The sequence below is a fragment of the Chaetura pelagica genome, unplaced genomic scaffold (assembly GCF_000747805.2).
Source record: "Chaetura pelagica isolate M959 unplaced genomic scaffold, ChaPel_1.0 scaffold130, whole genome shotgun sequence".
Classification (NCBI taxonomy): domain Eukaryota; kingdom Metazoa; phylum Chordata; class Aves; order Apodiformes; family Apodidae; genus Chaetura; species Chaetura pelagica.
Genome location: NW_009951915.1, coordinates 972,486 through 992,187, shown reverse-complemented (window position 1 = coordinate 992,187; position 19,702 = coordinate 972,486). Strand labels below are relative to the sequence as shown.

General features: G+C 52.1%; 1 protein-coding gene across 1 annotated transcript; it reads left to right on the top strand.

Annotated features, from left to right (window-relative positions):
- Positions 1–9,064: 9,064 nt before the first annotated feature.
- On the top strand, positions 9,065–16,815 carry ZBTB47 (zinc finger and BTB domain containing 47). The gene is made up of 5 exons (XM_009994603.1): positions 9,065–10,426; positions 14,436–14,583; positions 15,191–15,306; positions 15,707–15,851; positions 16,448–16,815. The coding sequence occupies exons 1-5, from the start codon at positions 9,140–9,142 to the stop codon at positions 16,813–16,815; spliced, it is 2,064 nt and encodes a 687-aa protein (XP_009992905.1). The 5' UTR covers positions 9,065–9,139.
- The last annotated feature ends 2,887 nt before the right edge of the window (positions 16,816–19,702 follow it).

Below are 19,702 nucleotides of genomic sequence, written 5' to 3'. Positions count from 1 at the left end.
CTGCTGAACCCGCCCCTGCATCCCCTCCGGAGGGAGATGCTGATGGACCAGGGGGAGGCACCAGGGATGGATTTTGGGAACGTTTCATGCCCCAAAGTGGGGATGGGGGATGCCCAGAGCCCACCCAAGCAACCAGCCCTCTGAGGAAGAAGGAGAAAAGTTGGGAATTAAAACCTTTTCCTCAGCAAGAACCAGAGGGAAAAATTGCTTCACGCAGCAAAAAAAAAAAAACAAAACCCAAAACCCTCCTTGGAGAGACATGAAGCTTTTTTTATATTTCTGTAAAGACTTTTTTTTTTTGTCTGCATCTGGGGTGAAACCTGGCTGGGTGCAAACCCTTGGGTGCTGACCCTGGAGTTTCCCTGGGTTAAATGCTGCTCCAGGGCTTTTGCTGGGGGCAGCCAGAGGGTTGTTCTCCCTGCACCGCCGGGCTTGGCTTCTCGGCGGAGCTTTGTTCTCCCGGCGAGGAATTAACGACGCGTTAGGTTATTACCAGGCGAGATAAACGGCCTCGTGTTTCTGTCTGGCGTCTGGAGGGGAGAGGCATCACCCCCCTCCCTGCATCCCAGTAACCCACTGCTGCCTTTGGAGGTACCTTCTTTGGAAACGGGAGGGCGAAGCGGGAACGTTGCCTGCGAGTTGATAAAATATTGGCTGTTTTTAAGATGCAATTTATTATTATTATTATCTTGTTTTCCTGGCTGAGGGGAAAAAATAGGGAAAACCTTTCTTTTTCTTTTTTGCGGGTGAACTGGATGTGTCAAAACATCAGAGGGGCTTGGGGAGGTTTTGGGGAACAGCTGGTTGTCCCCGTCCTCCCTCCTCGCTCTCCTGTGCTTCTGCATTTGAGCCATTTCAGATGGGGGTGTGATGGTGGCTGTGACCCTAGTGCTCTTTGGGAAGAGCAAGAGCTGAAGTTTTAATTTTGCTGCCCCTGAAAAAAGGGGGATTCCCTGTCCTCTGTGTGGTTTGCATGCTGGATGTCTTGTGACATCCCGTGGGGTCTGTGGTCTGTGTGAGGCAGGAGGAGAAGATGCTGGTGGGGAGCATGAGCTGAAGAAGATGCTGGTGGGGAGCATGAGCTGAAGGAGAAGATGCTGGTGGGGAGCATGAGCTGAAGGAGAAGGTGCTGGTGGGGAGCATGAGCTGAAGGAGAAGGTGCTGGTGGGGAGCATGAGCTCAGGGCCAGGCTCTGCCACCTGCCCCTCATTTTTCCTCCTTTCTCAAGGAGACACACTGCATTGCATTGGGGTGATATTTGCAGGGCAGGGCTGGCCTCCTTGGATTCCTCACATGGGGACATCTGGGGACTTGTTCCTGTGTCCTTCAGGGCTATTGACCCCTCTTCAGCCAACCTTGGTGCTTCAGCTGCCTCTCCTGATGGTGACATCTGGGTTGGCTTTCCATAGCAAAAGGCTGGTCATGGCGTTGCAGATACGATGGGCAAAGGACTTAATTGCAATAAATAATATTTTTTGATGGTTATTTTTATGGTAATATATTTTTCCCAGAGCCAGGGCTACTAGCACCCATCTCAATTAAAGCCCAGCTCCCTGAGCTGCTGAATTTTCTGGCCAGCTGTGATGAAAATAGGCCATTTTAATGCACATTCCTAAAAACATTCATGTCTTGGAAGAGAACAGCTGGTACTTCCCAAAGAGCCCCAATCAAGGCTGAGTTCAGGATGGAGATGGATGTGGATGTGTTGTGGATGTCCCCTCCCTGGAGGTGTTGAAGGGCAGGTTGGATGGGGCTTGGAGCAACCTGGTCTAATGGAAGGTGTCCCTGCCCATGCAGGGGGGTTGGAACTAGATCATCTTAATGGTCCCTTCTGACCCAAACCAATCTGTGATTCTATGTGGGTACCACCCCTGGGGAAGTGTCAGGGTTTGAAAAGGATGCTCCAGGATGGAAAGCCCTGCCCAGGATGCTGGGATAGGCTCAACCTTGGGTATCTCTGCCAATTTGTTGGTCTGGAGTTGGGTTAGGAAGTGCTGTGGTTTTAGGGTCTGGTGGGAGCTGTGTGTGGTGCAAACCATGGAGGTGTCACATCCCATCTTACTGTGTGACCAGCCTGGAAGGTCACAGAGGCTTCCCTGGGGATGCTGCTGTCTGGTGCCAGCCTAACCCAGCACATGTGGGAGGAGGCTTCATGCCTCACTTTCCAGAGATCTTGGCCTCATCCTGGCTGTTGTGTGGCAGTGTGTGGCTCTGGGGCTGGCTTGGGGACACGATGGCTTCAGGCTCTGCACAGGCAGGGTGGTGGCTGCCCCACCGCACCCGTCCTCTCTCCCTGCACTGAATCCCTGGGGGTCCTGTGAGCCACGGGGTGGGGGTTTTGGTGCATCACCTGCCCTGCTGCATCCATCCCTTCCCTTGGTGACGCTGGGGACAGCCATGGGGTCCCCAGGGGATGGTGCTCAGGCTGGGCTGGGCAGTGCTCTGGATCCGGCCCCTGGCGCGGCCGCTTGGCTGACATCCCGGCTGGGGAGGTCAGCGTTGGGTTTTGTCCTCATTTCCTCCCTTGATCTTTCCTCTGCTTGTTGTTGGGTTGTTGTTTGTTTTTTTTTCAGGAGGGGAGGGAGGGGGACAGTGTCTTTTCATGTGTCTGTGTGAGTGTGGTGTGTGTCCCCTGGGCTCTTCCACCCCAGCAGTGGCTCCACAGGAGGTCCCTGCATCCCTCAGGGAGGAGGGCAGCATCCCATCCCGCTGCCTGCTCCCATGCCAGGGCTGGGGACATCTCCATCAGCAGAGTGTCACGAGCTGTGCCAGGCACTGGCAGGGACCCCGTGGCTCGGTTGGCCCAGCTGTGTTTGGTGTTTGCCAGGAGGATGCCTGCTCTGCCAGAATTCAGCTGTGGCCTCTTGGGGCTTAAGCCCACATCTTGCTGCAGGATCTTGAATCGGCTTTTGCGCTGTGTGTTGGGTCTGGCTGAGCTCCTACCAAGGGAACATGGGCAGATAGTTGGGTGCATCCAGCCTGGCTTCAGTGTCTCTGCTCTCCCACCAGAGTGGTGGGACTGGGATTTGTCCTGGGTTGAAAATAAAGTGGTGCTGGGCTGAAGGCTCAGGGGGTTTGCAGCAGGGAGGCCGCGATGCATGGGGACGGTGCTCACCCTTGCACGTGTTGTGATGGATGTTGAGGTCATCGAGCAGGTCTCAGGGCTGGTGGGACACAGGAATGGTGTCCCATTTGCCTTCACAGTGTTGTATGGCTCTCTGGACTGGTCTGGGGACACGGAGTGGTGGTGGCATTGGATCGTCTGTCCTTGCGAAGCGTCATTGTGGCTTTGCAGCTCCGTGCAAGGAGGAGAAGGAGAAAGACACCCAGAGCAGCTGGCAGGGTTTAAAAAATATATTTTAAAAAGTATAAAACAAAGCAACCAGCCATTAACCCTCTCTGGGCTGTGCTGCTGGGAAGCCAGTGTCTCCTCTGACAGGGCGAAGCCTCGTGTTGCTCATCCCACCTTGTCCCCCCCACTCTCCCCAAGCCATGGGTGGCTGTGACACTTGTAAGAAAAAGTCCCCAGTGAACCTTCTCCCCATTTGCAGAGGTGGTGTTTTGGCTTTCATGGGATGAGGGAAGGATTTGTCCCTGTTCCCTTGTGCTGAGGATGGTCCTGCTGGGCCTGGCGCTGCCTCCGGCTTCCCAGGCTGCTCCCTGGAAAAGCATCTCTGGGCTGAAGCCTGTAATTGCTGGATGCTATTAAAAAAAGCACAAAAAAGAACCAAAGGAAAAAAAACAAACAAAAAAAAAAACAAACTGGGAAGCATCTGAATGTCCCTTAGCTGGGCTGCTCCTCTTCTTCACACACAGAGAGCCTGGGGGTATTTTTTGGGATGCCCAACACACTGGGGTGGAACACGATCCGGGAGCACTTCTGAGCCCCTTCCCATCGCTTCCTCCTGATGGCTCTCTTTTGGGCAACCTCAAGCCTTTTTAGACAACACAGAGGGGGGGAAAAAAAGGTTTCACGACCACCCTAAAGGCCGTGGCCATCCTTGGCCACCAGAGCTGGGATGGGACCATCCCCAGCAGCATCCCGTGGGCAGGATGCCGGCGGTGGGCGCTTGAGGCCGTGTCGGCCGGCGCCTCGCCAGGCGGGGCTGCGGCCGAGCTATTGTTTTCCCTTCCTGCTTGTTTTTCCGGAAAACCCTCCCCTAATTAAATAAAAACACCCGTTGGACAAGGGAACAAAACCACCCCCCCCCCAACTCCTGGCACAAACCCGTGCTGTGAAAGGGCGAAGCACCCACGGGAGAGGTCCCCGGGGAAGGGGAGCGATGGGCAAGCGGAGCGGTGAAGGTAGGTGATAGGTGAGGGGGAGGGATGTGTTTTACCCCCCTGCCAGGTTTCCATGCATGGTTGTGGTCCAAAAATGGGTGGTTTGGGGGGGTTTTTGATGACGTATGGGGTGTATAGAGCCTGGGCAGTGCTGCCAGTTCCAGGATGGCTTCATCCTGGAGCATTCCCGGCTTTGGGAATTGTGGGAAGATGCGAGCGTCGCATCATCCTTAAAAACAACAACAACAACAAAACCCTTTATGGCCTCAGAGCTACAGAGGCAGGGCTGATGGTCTCATCCAAGGGTCTGGGAAGGGAGAAAGCAAATTATAGGGGGTTATGGATGAAAACCCAAAGTGTGGGTGGTTTGGGGACTTCTTGCATCATTTGAATTAATCTGTAAAAAGAGGATTTTAATGCTCCTTCTTCCTTTAGCAAAAAGCCAAGTTGTGGCATTTGAAATAGTTTCAGCCAGGTTCTTTCTCCCTGAAATGCAGCCGTGTTCAGATTGAGAAAAGGACGTGGGTTTCTTTTTATTTTTATGTCTAGAGGAGCAAGTGCAAACATCGTATTCAGCTACTTATTAAAGCACTTTTCTTTAATGCAATTTAATGCTGAAGGTCAAGGGTAAATGTTTTGGTGGTTGCAGATGGTGTGGAAAAGCAGGCTGCTGTTTTCATGGGAGTTTTGAGGTTGAAAAATTTTAAGGAAATCTCCAGGTTTCGTGCCTGACAGAAACTGGTGTCTGGGTCTAACTGCTCTGCTCGACATGAGATAGGGACTTAAATCTGCTTTTTATGCCCCAAAATTCCTGTCCTGGTGCTAATACAGGAATGAGGTGCCTGTGGTCGATAGTGCTCCAGGGATGAGGGTGATAGATGTGGCTATAAATGGATAGAGAGGCCAGTCAGGTTGGGGATGGCCTTCTGGGGGGCTACACATATGGATATTTAAATATATCCAGGGTGACCCAAAGTACTGGTCCCTCGGGGGGTTTAGTGCTGCAGGAGCATTGAAGGATCTAATTTTCAATACCTACTAAAATAAATTGGACTAGATGATCTTTCGAGATCCCTTCCAACCCCTAGGATTCTGTGAAATTAGCATTTTATCTAAGCACAAGTGATGCAAACCCAGCAGCAGCCTCCTTTCAAGGGAGGTGATCGGGTGTTGGTGTGGGAAACTGAGGCACGTGGGGGCACGTGGGTGGAAGGGGAGTGGGGCTGTGCTCAGATATTATCACCTATAGCAAGATTTTTGGTGTATTCACCTGTGAGAGGCACCAGCATCTCCTTCGACCATCATTCCTTTATCACTCTTCTCTCTTCCTTGCATCCCCCACCATCAGGACTCATCCAATCCCTCCATCCCCCCTTACCCCAAGTATCCTCCTTGTCCTCCAGCCACCCTCCCACCCTGCTGGCTGATTCAGGCTGGGACTTTGCCATCACTGCTTGGGAAACCTCTTAAAACAGAGCCAGAGGGCAATGTCAGGATGGAGAGGGCTGGCTGGAGGCACTGCCATCCCCTCAGGGTGGGGAATTTTATGGCCATGGTGCTTTCGAATAATTTTGGGTGGGTTGTTTTTTTTTTTGATGCCAAGGATGCCAGGGCTCTGCTTGGAGGTCGGTGGTTCCTGGAGGGGGAGACAGTGGTTTTTTTGGGATTCAGTCCAGCTTAATGCCTGGAAGGGCACCCAGTGAGCACCCCGAGGCCAGGCCTGGGTGGGATGGGTGACCTGTGATGCCATGTCAGGTTGAACCAATGCAGTGGGGGCCACGGTGGTGTTGGTGGAAAAGAGCAAAACTGTGTTTTGTATTTATAGAAAAATTACAACGTATTTAAAAATATATATCTTTAAATATATATTTTTAAAAGGTATTTTAAATATGTTTTTAAAATACTTGTGTTTTCCCAGGGGAAGGGGTAATGGGGTTAAACTCTCCTATTAACCCCAATTAATCAGGCTTTTTCTTCCTGGATGGGGTTGCAGGGACAGGAGCTGCCGGAGGGGTATTTTGAGGCAAGTTGGGGTCTTTCTCGGTATCTCACCCCAGCGGGCGCCTCTCGTCTTGGCTGGGGCTCCAGATCAAGGCAAACTCATGAAAAGCATCTGATAGCAATAAAGAGCAAAAAAAAACCTCCTGCTGACAAGCCCGGGCTGAAGTCACCGACGGGACGTGGCCAAGACACGCATTGTCCTCGCCACTGCTGGGACTGATTAGAACCGCCTGGCAAGCCCCGGCGCTGGGTGAGGAGTCAGCCCCTTCTGCCAGAAAACCTCGATCCAGAGTTGGGGAAAAAAAAATAATCCAACACAACAAAACCCCAACAAAACAACAACAAAAAAACCCACCCAGCTTTTGTTTTCCAGGCTGGGCTGTGCGGAGGCGATGCCGCCCGGCAGACCCGATTCCGCCTGTTTTTGCACCAAGTTCTCCACAGCTTGGGGCTACCTATGCAGGGAATGAGGTGAGATGAGGAAAAACCTGGATTCAGGGTTTTAAAAAAATTCTTCATAACAAAAGCAAGGCAGGAGTGTCCCTGGCAAACAGAAATCCCCTCTGCTTGATATTTATTATATCATTATTTATTCTCTGTCTGTCTGGGGGGGTTGGGAGGCTGAACCATCCGAGATCCTCTCGTCAAAATGTCCTTGGCTTCAAAAATGGGGGGAGGTGGATGGATGTTCCAGCTGGGATGCAGAATTTTATGACAAATAAATACAGAGAGTGTATTTTTTAAAAAATATTTTCTTATTTATTTATAGATGTATATACATATATATATAAAATAATTAGAATCCAAACACATTAAAGTATTCATGTATTTTAACATATTTATATATATCTATCTATCTATTAAACCCCTCTCTTTTGCTGCCTCTTTGCCCCACTCCAGGCTGCAGAGCCAAGAGTTTGGAGAAGAGCTGGTTTTCCCTTATTTTTCCCCATTTTCCCTTTTTTTTTGATGGGCGTCTCCAGGACCATTGGGATGGTGGGAAGCTGATGACCCCATTGGTTGCAGAGCAGAAATGGAGTGAAAATGAAAAATTTTGGCAGGGAAGGGGAAGGGTTTTCTTTTTTCTTTGCTTGTTGAGAAAACAGAGAAGAAAACACCCTCTTTTATTATTTAAACATTTCTGTCTGTGTGTTCTTTTTGCCTTTGGCTCAGAGAAAAAGAAAAGACAAACAAAATGTGTCTTGCTGGAATTCGTGTGTTGATCAAGAGCTGCCATTTGTCCTAGAAAATGTGGGAGCTGAGAAGCTCTTTATTGGAGCAGGAGGTGCAGGATAAACCTGGCAGGTTGAACCCTCCCTCTCCACCACTGTTCTGCACCATGTCCTTGGTTACATCCCACAGTGGTGGTGGAAGAGGACATGAATGTGGCTGGATCTGTCTCCATCCATGAGCTGGGTGTTCAGCATGGAAAGCCAAAGTGAAGGGAAAGGAGTTATCCCACCTGCTTTTAATACAGAGTGTGGGATTTAGGGTATGGGATATCCTTCATGTTTGGGATCATAGACTTATAGAATGGTTTGGGTTGGAAGGGACCTTAAAGATCATCTAGTTCCAACCCCCCTACATGGGCAAGGACACCTCCCACCAGACCATGTTGCTCCAAGCCCCATCCAACCTGCCCTTGAACACTTCCAGGGACAGGGCATCCACAACTCTTCTGTGCAACCTTTTCCAGAGTCTCATCACCCTCATAGTGAATAATTTCTTCCTAATGTCTAACCCAAATCTCCCCTCTTCAGTTTAAAGCCATCACCCCCTTGTCCTATCACTCCATGCCCTTGTAAAAAGTCTCTCCCCAGCTTTTCTGTAGCCCTTTCAGGTACTGGAAGGCTGCTACTAGGTGTCCCTGGAGCTTTCTCTTCTCCAGGCTGAAAAACTCCAACTTTCAAGACCATCCACAGGCTCAAGTGTCCCCAGGAGAGGTGATGAACGTCCAGGGGTGGTTTACACCATGCAGAGCATATGGGAGCTACATTAAATATCCAGCAAACGAGGCCTGGGGAGCAGTGTTGGTGGTCATGGCATTTCCCAGCCTGGGGGTTCTGCTCCCTGACCTGAATTGTTCCAGGTGGGGCCTTTCCCTGGACGATTTTATATGGGCATTAAAAAAGGGCACAAGTTGTCCTGGTGAATGCAGCAAATGCCAACATGAGTCAGAGCCCGTGGCATGATTTGGTAGACGTTAGAGAATGTTGTCCTGTATGTAATCATGGTGTGGAAGCAAGGAAGTTTAAAATCCTCCTTTCCTCCTGGTTAGGTGGTTAAGTCTCATCTGGTGCCTAAAATTGTCTTCCCATGTGGGGAAAATATCCCCCCAGGGTTCCTGTCTTTTTCAGGAAGTCAAGGATGTATTGAGGTGTCTTCTCCTCTGCGTGGCATCTCCTCCCTGTGATCACAGACAGCTGAGCTAGGCTTTGGTTGTCTTTGGTGGTGGGGTGACGTTGGTGCCTCCAAACCAGGCTGAAGTAATGTCACTGGGTGCTTGGATGGCCTTGGCCTGTCCTTTCACTGGACTTTCTCCTCCTTGGTTGAGTCTCCTGGACTCAGGTTGATGGTGGAGCTTCTTGGTTGGTGTCTCCAAACTGATGATGGAGCTTCTTGCTTGTCATCTCCAAGCTGGGGCTGACAGTGAAGCTTCTCAGTTGGCATCTCTAGCTTGGGATGCATGGGCAGGCATGGGCGGCATGGCCGAGTGGGTGTTTTCCTGTGGGAAGAGCCCTCTTGACTGATTTTATTCCCTTCCTCTCCACAGCTGATAGTAGAAAAAACGACTGACTACCCTTCGGCTGAGTACTCCCTGGTGGAGGATGTAGCCCTCCACTTCACGTGTTTGATGGACAGACTGAACGAGCAGCGCCTCTTTCAGCCGGACCTGTGCGACGTGGACATCGTGCTGGTGCAGCACAAGAGCATCTTCCCGGCGCACAAAGGGGTCCTGGCAGCCTACAGCCAGTTCTTCCACTCCCTCTTCACCCAAAACAAGCAGCTGCAGCGTGTGGAGCTCTCGCTGGAGGCCCTCACCTCGCAGGGCCTCCAGCAGATCCTCAACTTCATCTACACCTCCAAGCTCCTCGTCAACTCCTGCAATGTGCAGGACGTGCTGAACGCGGCCGCCGTGCTGCAGATGAACAACATTGCCTCCTCCTGCCAGGACCTCCTTGACACCCGCTCCCTCAGCCTGGCTGCTGACATGGCCCTGCCTGCTGAGGGCTGCGCTGGACCCCCACCCTACTACTGTGAGATCAAGCAGGAGGTGGATGCTCCTCATCCCAAGATTTATGCCCGGGAAGGCAACGACCCCTACTCAGTGCGGGTGGAGGATGGAGCAGGTGGTGGGACGCTCCCCGCTGGTCCAGCCAAGCAGTACTACAAGGAGGAGAAGGATGGTGGTCCCGGGACTGTCTGTAAGATGGAAGGTGAAGAGTCTGAGGAAGACCTGGATAGCCAGGGCTCGTACAACCGGGAGCAGATCATTGTGGAGGTGAACCTCAACAACCAGACCCTCAACGTCTCCAAGGGCACGGAGGGGAAGGCGGCCGCCAGCGAGGCGGCTGTGATGGGGCGGCCTGAGGGTGATGGACGTGACACAGAGGAGGATGGGGAGGAGGAGAATGAGGAAGGGGAGGAGGAGGAGGAAGAGGAGGAGGATGCGGAGGTGGGCGAGGAGGAAGAGGAGGAGCACAGCGAAGAGGAAGACCTGGAGGAGACGACGGAAGAAGAGGATGATGATGACGACGACGAAGACGCGTTGGAGATGAAAAGGGAAAAAGGCGGGTCCCGCAGAGGCAGCCGGGCATCCAAAGCCACCAAACCTGCCATGGCAACCAGGTCCCAGGAGATGGCCAAAGCGGAAGAGGAGGAGGAGGAAGAAGAGGAAGGCCAGCGAGGGAGGAAGAGGAAAAAAGAGCAGGACGGTTTGGGGCAGAAGGTGAAGCTGGAGGAGAAGCAGCACTACCCGTGCAAGAAGTGTCCCCGGGTCTTCAACAACCGCTGGTACCTGGAGAAGCACATGAACGTCACCCACAGCCGCATGCAGATCTGCGACAAGTGCGGCAAGCGCTTCCTGCTGGAGAGCGAGCTGCTGCTGCACCACCAGACTGACTGCGAGAAGAACATCCAGGTGAGACAGCCCTGGAGGTGTCCCACCAGGGCATCAACATCCCACCAGGGTGTCAACATCTCACCAAGAGGTGGAACATCCCACCGGGGATGGACATCCCACCAAGGTGGGAACGTCCGATGAAGGGAGGAGCATCCCCCTATGATGGGGCGTCCCAGTGGGGGGGAACATCCCACCAAGGGGGACACATCCCACCAAGGGATGGGGTATCCCACTGGGGATGAGCATCCCACCAAGGTGGGGACCTTCCAATACCTGAAAGAGACCTACAAGAAGGCTGGGGAAGAGCTTTTCACAAGGGCATATAGGACAGGGGGTCATGGTTTCAAGCAAGAGAAGGGCAGATTTAGGTTGGACATTAGGAAAAAGTTCTTTACTGTGAGGCTGGTGAATCACTGGAACAGGTTGCCTAGAGAGGTGGTGGAGGCCCCATCCCTGGAGACATTCAAGGTCAGGCTTGATAGAGCTCTGGGCAATCTGTTCTACTGTGAGATGTCCCTGCTTATTATAGGGAGGTTGGACTAGATGATCCTTAGAGGTCCCTTCCAAGACATTCTATGATTCTGTGATTCTCACCAAAGGAGGAGCATCCCACTGTGACGGGACATCCCGGGGGGAGGACATTGCACCCACCAGGAAGGGTGTCCCACCCAGCTACACCATAGATGGGATCATGCTCAAATGATCTTTTTGATGTTGTGGGTAGCACATGGCAGATGGGAGGGAACCTTGCTTCACCCATGACCTGTGTTCAGGCTCAGGAGAGTCCCGTGGTGGCATGGGACTGTAGGATTTGTGCCAGAGGACTGTGGCTTCTCCTTGGCCGGCCGAGTGGAAACATGGAGTAATTTTTGAAGAGTAATTTTTCTTTGAGTTTATTCAGTTAATCTGACTAAAACACTGGGAGCCCCTGATGGAGACACACTCCAGCCGTTCCCACCCAGGCTGAAACCAATTTAGCTTAATTCACAGATTTGCTGACACCAGTTAAAATGGTTTTAATCTGCCTTTTGTGCTCTTTAGCTTGCGTATTAACGAGTTTCCGAGCGCGTTTCTCATCCATGCATGGCTCGGGCTTGGTGTGTCCTTGGCCTAATGCTAATGAGATTCTGCATTTGCAAATTGCCTCTGTTAAATCAGTTCAGTTCAGTTTTGGGGGGGAATCCCATCAGAGCAGCAAACATCTGCGTTCCTGCAGACCCCTCCAGCCCATCTCCTGATCCCCCACGAGCTGTTTCGTGTGATGCTGCCACTACTGATTAAAAAAAATACTGGCTTGTGGAGAGCTTTGCCCGTCGTCCTTCCCACCACGGATGGATTTTAAATGATCTTGCAGCTCTCCCAGATGAAGGTAACGCAACCCAAGTGCCACTGGAGCCCTTCACTGATGGTATCCCAAATAAAATGGGTGATGAAGCACATCTCAGTGCTCAGGCATGCAGGGGATAGGGAGGCAGGAGCAGTCTTGGCTTGGGCGGGTAAAGGAACTGCTGCCTGCACTGGCCCTTTGGTGCATGTTCCTGAAAATTTCACAATGCTGAGGTTGCTTTTTTTGGATGCTTTTTCCCAGAGTGGATGAGTGCAGCTCTGATAGCTGCCTGCTGGTGGCTGTTTTGGAGCCCAGACAAAACATTCCCAGAATGGTTCTTCAGCCTCATCTGCTTTCCTGAAGGATAACATGGGGCTGTCACCTCATTGCCTTTTTTTTTCCCCAGTTCTCATCCCTTTTCCAGGTCATTTCTGAATAGGATGAACCACAGCTACCCATGTGGTACATCCTTCCACAGAAACCATGGGTCATTACTTCTCACTTAGCTGAGCATCTTGAATTTTACAAATAGCCAGATTCACTCCCTTTGCTCTGGTAATGTTGAATAACTTTATAAATACACCATGGAATTATAGCTGGATGGAAAAGGCATTTTTGTTTTATCTCTACTTTTGTTTTTAAACTGGAAGAGGGGAGATTTAGGTTAGACATTAGGAAGAAATTCTTTCCTGTGAGGGTGGTGAGAGCCTGGCCCAGGTTGCCCAGGGAAGCTGTGGCTGCCCCATCCCTGGCAGTGTTGAAGGGCAGGTTGGATGGGGCTTGGAGCAGCCTGGGCTGGTGGGAGGTGTCCCTGCCCATGCAGAGGGGGTGGGACTGGATGATCTACAAGGTCCCTTCCAACCCAAACCATTCCGTAATTTTTTGATTCTTTATCTATAATGGATGGTCTTTATTTCTTGTTTTTTTAGCCAGATCCATGGAGGGATCATCCCTCTTATCCCATTCTGGTCTTTCTTCATTTCCTTGTTTTGTCCCCAGATTTCATCCATGATGCTTTAGGGGTTAGGCTTCATTTTGCTCCCTGTGATCATTTCCCATCACCATCCACAGTCTCTGTAGCAGGCATCCTGCCTCCACCACCTGAAAAACAATTAATCTTTTGCTTGATCAGGTTGTTTCTCCAACTCTTTTTGTTGGCTGCCCTCAATATGGTTTTCCACTTAACCTGAGATAATTCATCTTCTCATTTTTCTCCCCTCATTTGGATGTCATTTCCTCATTTCCACATTTTTGAGTGATGCTTTTTGTGGCAGCTGAGGACACAGATCTCAGCCCTCCAGGGTGCTTAGTCCCAGCCCGCGGGCTTTCCTACATCTGCTGCTTTCACTCTACCTTTAATTTTAAATTTCCCCTGCAGCCTATTCCATTTTAAGTGGAGAGATTGGATATTGATGTGCCTTTGATAACAGGCTCTGGTCCTGAGTTTGTCTTGAAATGTTTCTTAAAGCAGAAGTAAAACCATTTTGATCCATGGAAGTATTTACATAGGAACAGTGAAACTCAGAGGACTACTCATGGTGATACTCAGGCATGGCAAGATGAAGAAGAGAAGTGTTGGGAATGCCTCTCTGACCCTAATTTTGCCTCCCAGGCACTTAATATAAACATATGTAGGAAGCTGCTGTGGTTACATGGCATAGTGGTGTATTTTCCACGATATCACAGCCTCATTTGGTGCAAAACTTGATTGAAGCCCATCAGTGAGTATCTGTTCCCCTGGGTAGGAAGAAGATGGAGGCTGTGCTGCCTACACTGCTTCAAGCCCTGCTGGGAAGTCCAGCCTGGGCTTCCTGGTACTGCTCAGCCATGCTGTTGCTAGATGCCTTCAGGGCAGGAATTTTTTTCTTAATGCACCTGTGAGAAGAGTTGCTTTTATCGCTGTTGGCCAAGGGAAGGATGAGTCATGGAGAGATGAAAGGGAAGGAGTGTCCTGTGGCTTCTGGCAGGGTCTTCAGCAGGGTGCTGCCTACTGTACCCATGCTCCAGCAGTGGTTTTCCATGAGGATCTTGCTCTCCCATCTTCCCCCGAGCACTGAACTGATCTCATGCTGAAGCTGGACCTTTTCCTGAGAACTTTGCAAGAACTGTTGAACTTGGAGCTGAAATAAATCTCTACCAGAACCCTGGGGAGACTTTGCACATCCCATTGTTCTGCTTGTGCTGATGGACTATTTTTTAGGTCTGTTTTGGTCCATTTGGATACGATTGGAAAACTCATTTAGTGGTTAAGCATCCATAATACCAGCTGAAGGCTGAAGTTGTGCTTCCCTGGCTTGGCCTTCTCCTTGTTTCTGTATTCTTTGCAGCCTTCTGCTGCTCAGAGGGTTGGTTTATTTCTTTTAAGTAATGGCTTCATTGTGAGGGAAAATGAAACCCCCAGCAGGGAACAGGACTTTGGTGTCTGAGCTGCTTTTTATGCAATCCTAATATATCCATTGATGGAGAGGCCCTGTGCTTCCCTGGAAAGACATTGTTGCTTCCCTGTCCAGTGGCTAGAAATTTGAGTTTTGGAGGCTTGGAAGTGGCAAGGTCTGCAGGAGACGTGCTGGCCATTAGGATTTTTGATATCTCAGCTGTAGGTTTCATCATGATGTCCCCTTCCAATGGCAAAACCAAAATGCTGGTGGTGCCTGGGCACCTTCCCCTGCTTTCCCTGCCCACCACCTTCTCTCCTTGCAGTGCGTGACGTGTGGGAAGGGGTTCAAGAAGCTCTGGTCCCTCCACGAGCACAACAAGATCGTCCACGGCTACGCTGAGAAGAAGTTCTCCTGCGAGATCTGCGAGAAGAAGTTCTACACCATGGCCCACGTGCGCAAACACATGGTTGGTGAGTGTGGGAGGCACCGGCACCGTGTGTGGGGGGGTCTTGTTAGGGATGTTCATCCATCGTTTTGACCATGAAGGGTATTGAGTTTTTTTGTCTGTGTCCATGTTGGGATTTCAGAGCTGGATTTAGTTCTGGTCGAGCTTTCTAACGTCAAGGCAAGGGGCGTGAAATTTGGCCCAGTGTTTAATGCTGGATGTTTCTGCTCGGTGCTGGGTTTGGAGCAATCAGACACGCTGCTGGGGGAGCTCATTTGTTCTGTTTCACTAGAAGGAAAAATCCTCAGAAGTGATCAAAGGAGGGTTTGAACCATCCTTGCCTTGTAAAAGAGGGCCAGACCACACCAGAGCCAGCCTCTGAAAAACAAATTGCAGAAGGCAGTGGCGGTCAAGTCCCTGGAGCTTATAGGCACCAAAGAGGTCCAAAAAAAGGGGGTTTTGGCAGACAATGAGGGGAGTACCTGATGGGTTGCTGCTGCACATCTTCCCAGGTTGGCTTTGGGTTTGCTGGGGTTGGGTGCTGGCTTTGGGAGGGAGCAGCAGCTGCAATGTGGGGACATGGATGCTCAGGGTGTGGGGAGGGCACCTGACCCTGCCCCTCTCCACTCCAGCTCACACCAAGGACATGCCGTTCACCTGCGAGACCTGCGGGAAGTCCTTCAAGCGCAGCATGTCCCTCAAGGTCCATTCACTCCAGCACTCTGGGGAAAAGCCTTTTAAATGTGAGGTAAGGTCCTGTGGGTCTCCTTGCCCCGCGTCCTCTCTCACAGGCACAAAGACACTGATCTGGGGAAACCTCTTCCACTTTGTGGGCCTGTGCTTTTTGCCAGTGCAGCTGTAGGGATGCTACCCCTTCTCCCAAACTTTCAGTCTCCTCCTGGTTTGAAGGTCTCTCCAACCTTGGGATGAAACTGGTAGCCAGCACCAGGATTTCTCTGTCCAGTACCTGGACCTTTCATCCCACCCTGAGTCCATCTCACCTGCAAACCTGCTTGAATATGTCCCAAAAAGCAATTGATTTGGGTTCTTTTAGAGGGGAAAAGGAGATTTCTGCACTGCTCTGACATGCTGGGGAGGGGGTGTGGGGGGTGTTTTGGGTGCTCATCACCCCTCTCTCTCTCCTGCAGAACTGCAACGAGCGCTTCCAGTACAAGTACCAGCTGCGCTCCCACATGAGCATCCACATCGGCCACAAGCAGTTCATGTGCCAGTGGTGTGGCAAGGACTTCAACATGAAGCAGTACTTTGATGAGCACATGAAGACGCACACGGGTGAGAGCTCCTTGCCCCCAGCCTCTGGGCAAAGCACACAGGGAGAGAGGTGGCACGTTGGAGTGAGTCCAGAGGAGGGTCAGGAAGATGCTCAAGGGGGCTGGAATACCTCTTTTGTGAAGACAAGCTGAGAATGTTGGAGTTGTTTGGTCTGGAGAAGAGAAGGCTTCAGGGAGACCTTAGAGCACCTTCCAGTGCCTTGAAGGAAAGAGGGGCTTTTTACAAGGGCTTGGAGTGATAGAGTGAGGGGGGACGGTTGCAAACTCAAAGAGGGGAGATTTAGATGAGATACTAGGGATAAATTATTTCCTGTGAAGGTGGTGAGACACTGGTACAGATTTCCAAGGGAAGCTGTGGCTGCCCCATCCCTAGCAGTGTTGAAGGGCAGGTTGGATGGGGCTTGGAGCAACCTGGGCTGGTGGGAGGTGTCCCTGCCCATGCAGGGTGGGTTGGATGATCTTCAAGTCCCCTTCCAACCCAAACCATTCTCTGATCCCACGATCTTTGTGTGTATGGCAAGATGAGCTTTGCTTTTGGAGGGGTGGGGGGAGTGTTCCAAGCCAGCAGCTCCTCACCCTGCCTCCTCCCTCCCTCAGGGGAGAAACCCTACATCTGCGAGATCTGTGGGAAGAGCTTCACCAGCCGCCCCAACATGAAGCGGCACCGCCGGACCCACACGGGGGAGAAGCCCTACCCCTGCGACGTCTGCGGCCAGCGCTTCCGCTTCTCCAACATGCTCAAAGCCCACAAGGAGAAGTGTTTCCGCGTCAGCAACCCCTTGGCTTCGGACACGGCCACCCCCCACCCCGCCGCCAGCCCGGCTCCTCTGCCCCCCGGCCCTGGCCTCTCCCCTCTACCCCTGCCCTTGCTTCATCCCCTTCCACAGACCCTCCCTCCTCCTCCTCACCTACCGCCACCCCCTCCCCTCTTTCCTGCGGGGAGGATAAATTCCAACAACAACTAGGTGCCCCCCACCCCGGCCACGTGCCTGCACGGACTGCTCTGCCCTTTGGGAACATCTCCCCACTAGGGGAGCCAAGGCTTCGCTTGCTCTCTCACCCCCACCTCCTCCTCCTCGTTTTTGGGGTTGTTTAGGGATTTCTATTAATTTTTTTTTTTTATCCCCTTTTTTCTCACCTGCCGTTCTCCGCAGAGAGGGGGAGCAGGAGGAAACATCCCCTCCCTCCCTCCCCAGGAGGAGTGTGGATGAGAGCGTGGGAGGGTAATGCTGTCCGTCCATAAGGGTGTAGGTAGGAGGTATCATCTGGTGGATCAGCTTCACCTCTGTGCCGGGATGGTGGCAGGGCTCAAGAGGAGCAGGGTGCTGAGCTGGCTGGCATCGCCTGACCCCAAGGTCCCTTCCAACCAGGATGATTCTGTGGTTCTGTGTCTGTAACCAGCTGAACCCTTGTCGTGGTGCTCAAATCCCTGTACTGTAAAGCTGGTCTTTCAATTCAGGCTCTTTTCCCAAGAGGTGGAGGTGGGCACCGCCAAGGAGCCTCCATCGGCCCTCTCTGCTGGCCCTGGTGGCCCTCAGCAAGCAAGCAGATGTCCCCACTGGAAGGCCACCAAGCCCCTCTCCTTAGTAGCCCTTGCTGCCTCCTCCTTCCCTGCCATGGGTTTTCCTCCCTAGTAGGCGAGAACACAAACTCTGGTGGCATCAGCCTGGGGCATCAGCAGCTGGTTCATTTTTGGGCTGTCCAAAGGGAGCCAGGCTCTGGTATGACCTTTCTGTGCATCCCAGCAGGAGCCAGGCTCCTGGGGATGCTCTGGAGTTGGCAGGGTGGCCCTGGGAGAGCTCAGATGACCTTGGGAGCAGTGGCCCCGTGGAAGCCCAGGATGGAGGAGTGGGATGGTGCCGATTCTTGGCAGAATCAGCCCAGAATAGTGCCTTAACAATTAGAATAAATCCCTGACCCATGGGTAAGCTCCAGGCTGTGTCCCGTTGCAGTTTAGAGCTAAAGCCAGACCACATGCAGCCTGATAACCATGTCCCATCTTCCACTCGTTGCCAGTGTTGCTCTCCCAAGCTTTCTCTCTCTCCATGGGGTTGGGAGCCATTGCCCCACCCTGGCCTGGTGGGACCAGAGGGAACTAGTGACCGCTTTGGTTGGTTTGGTGATGCCCCATGGCATTGGTTAGTGCTCCTCCAACCATGTTGTGGTTAGTGAAGTTGAGCTGGTCTTCAGCTTCACTTGTTCAGGCTGGCTCCATGCTGGTGAGGGTGGAGGAGAAGAGAAAGGCTTCACCATTCCTTCGTTGTTGGACACAGGGGTCCAGACTGAGTCTCTTGCTGCTGTGCTCTGCCCCAGGGTGTTGTATGGTGGCCTGACCATGTCTCTGTGGTCTGCCTGCCTAGGGAAGTGTCCACTTTGGTGTCAGGGAGAGCTGAGAGCATGGTACGGGCTACAGAGCATCCAGCACAGGTAGAGAGGTGATGGTCAGGAGGTGGGGTCTTGATGGCTTGCTCCCAAGGCCAGCACTGAGGATGCATGCAGATGTGGGTCAGGTCACAGGAGGTGGTGAGAAGAACTGTTAGTAGGCAAGAAGGAAGAGAGGACACTGAGCAGGCTGCAGGAACCCTTCCCATTTACACCGTGGTCTGAGTGATGATGGTGGGTGCTGGGTGCTGGGGACAATGAGCCACATCTGGCTCTGCAAGAAGTCTTGGTGCTTTGTCTCGTAGACAAAGGGAGGATGCAATGGCAGAGCTGTCTTGCTATATTGACCCACTCAGATAGGTACCAAAGGCTTCTCTGCTCTCCTTGCTCCATGACACCTAGGGCTTATTGGGAAGGTGCAAAGCCTTCTCAAACACACACCTGGGAGGGATGTGGGCACTCTGCTCTTGGGGCCATTGGCTTTCTGAAGGGACTGTGACCCAGACTAGAAGAAGTTGCTTTAGAGAAGCCTTTAGTGATATCCTTGGAGGCTGTTGGAGGGCCTCAGTAGAGTGGTCAATGTTGTCTCCTCCTCCACTGCCTCCTAGACCCCATCCCCTTGGGCTCCCTTGCATTTCTTTCCCCTCACACAGCCTCGACATGGGACGGGAATACTGCACCTGAGGAGGACTCACCTTGCCTGTAGAATCTCTGTGATGGAGCCTATCAGCTTGCCTGGCTGATAGACTTCTCCCTCCAAGCAAACCGCCATGCCAACATGTGCTCCCTTGTACCTGGAAGTGGCTTTCCCTGTCCCAGTTCATTCTCTCCTGGTGAGGACCTGACCCACTTGGACATCACAGCATGATGGGAGCTCCTCCTTAAGACTAGAAGCCCAGCAGAAAGCCCAGTGACTGATCATCCCCTTGGAGAGCCTGTCCAGAGAGCCGCTTGGAGATGTCGAGATGTGACCATGCACACAGCACTTTGGAGAACCAGATCCCTGCTGCTCCCTCCCCTCTCCAAGGCCTGAGCAGTACCCAGGAGTCCTACACGGGCTCCGAGCCCTTTTGTCTACACCCTGATTTGGCCCCGATGTGTCTCTTCATGTCTGGTTTTCGTTAACATACTGAGAGCTCCAACGAGCCGCTCCCGCGGCGTCTCGTCCCGCGTCCCTCCCGTTCAGACCCCGTTGACTTCAACAGGGCGGGAGGCGGGGGAGTTGGGTCCGTTGTTTTCAAGCTTTTTATATATTTTTTTTTTTTAATATTGTTGTTGTTTTTCGTTTAACTCTTGCACCTTAATCTCTCACCTCCCTTCTCCGACGGAGCGCGAGGGTGGAGAGGGCCTTGGTTTCCTTTGCGCAGCTGGCGAACATCGAGCCGACAACTCGGCCTCACCCCAGACCTCTCCGGCTTGGAATTTTATTTCCCTCCCCCCTTCCTTTGAACTCTGGGGAGGGAGGGAGTC

Bases quoted from the DNA above. Each gene is read 5' to 3' on its own strand.
- ZBTB47 (XM_009994603.1), top strand. From the start codon at position 9,140: ATGGACAGACTGAACGAGCAGCGCCTCTTTCAGCCGGACCTGTGCGAC. The intron at 10,427-14,435 runs GTGAGACAGCCC...CTCTCCTTGCAG, and splicing joins ACTGCGAGAAGAACATCCAG to TGCGTGACGTGTGGGAAGGG. The intron at 14,584-15,190 runs GTGAGTGTGGGA...TCTCCACTCCAG, and splicing joins CGTGCGCAAACACATGGTTG to CTCACACCAAGGACATGCCG.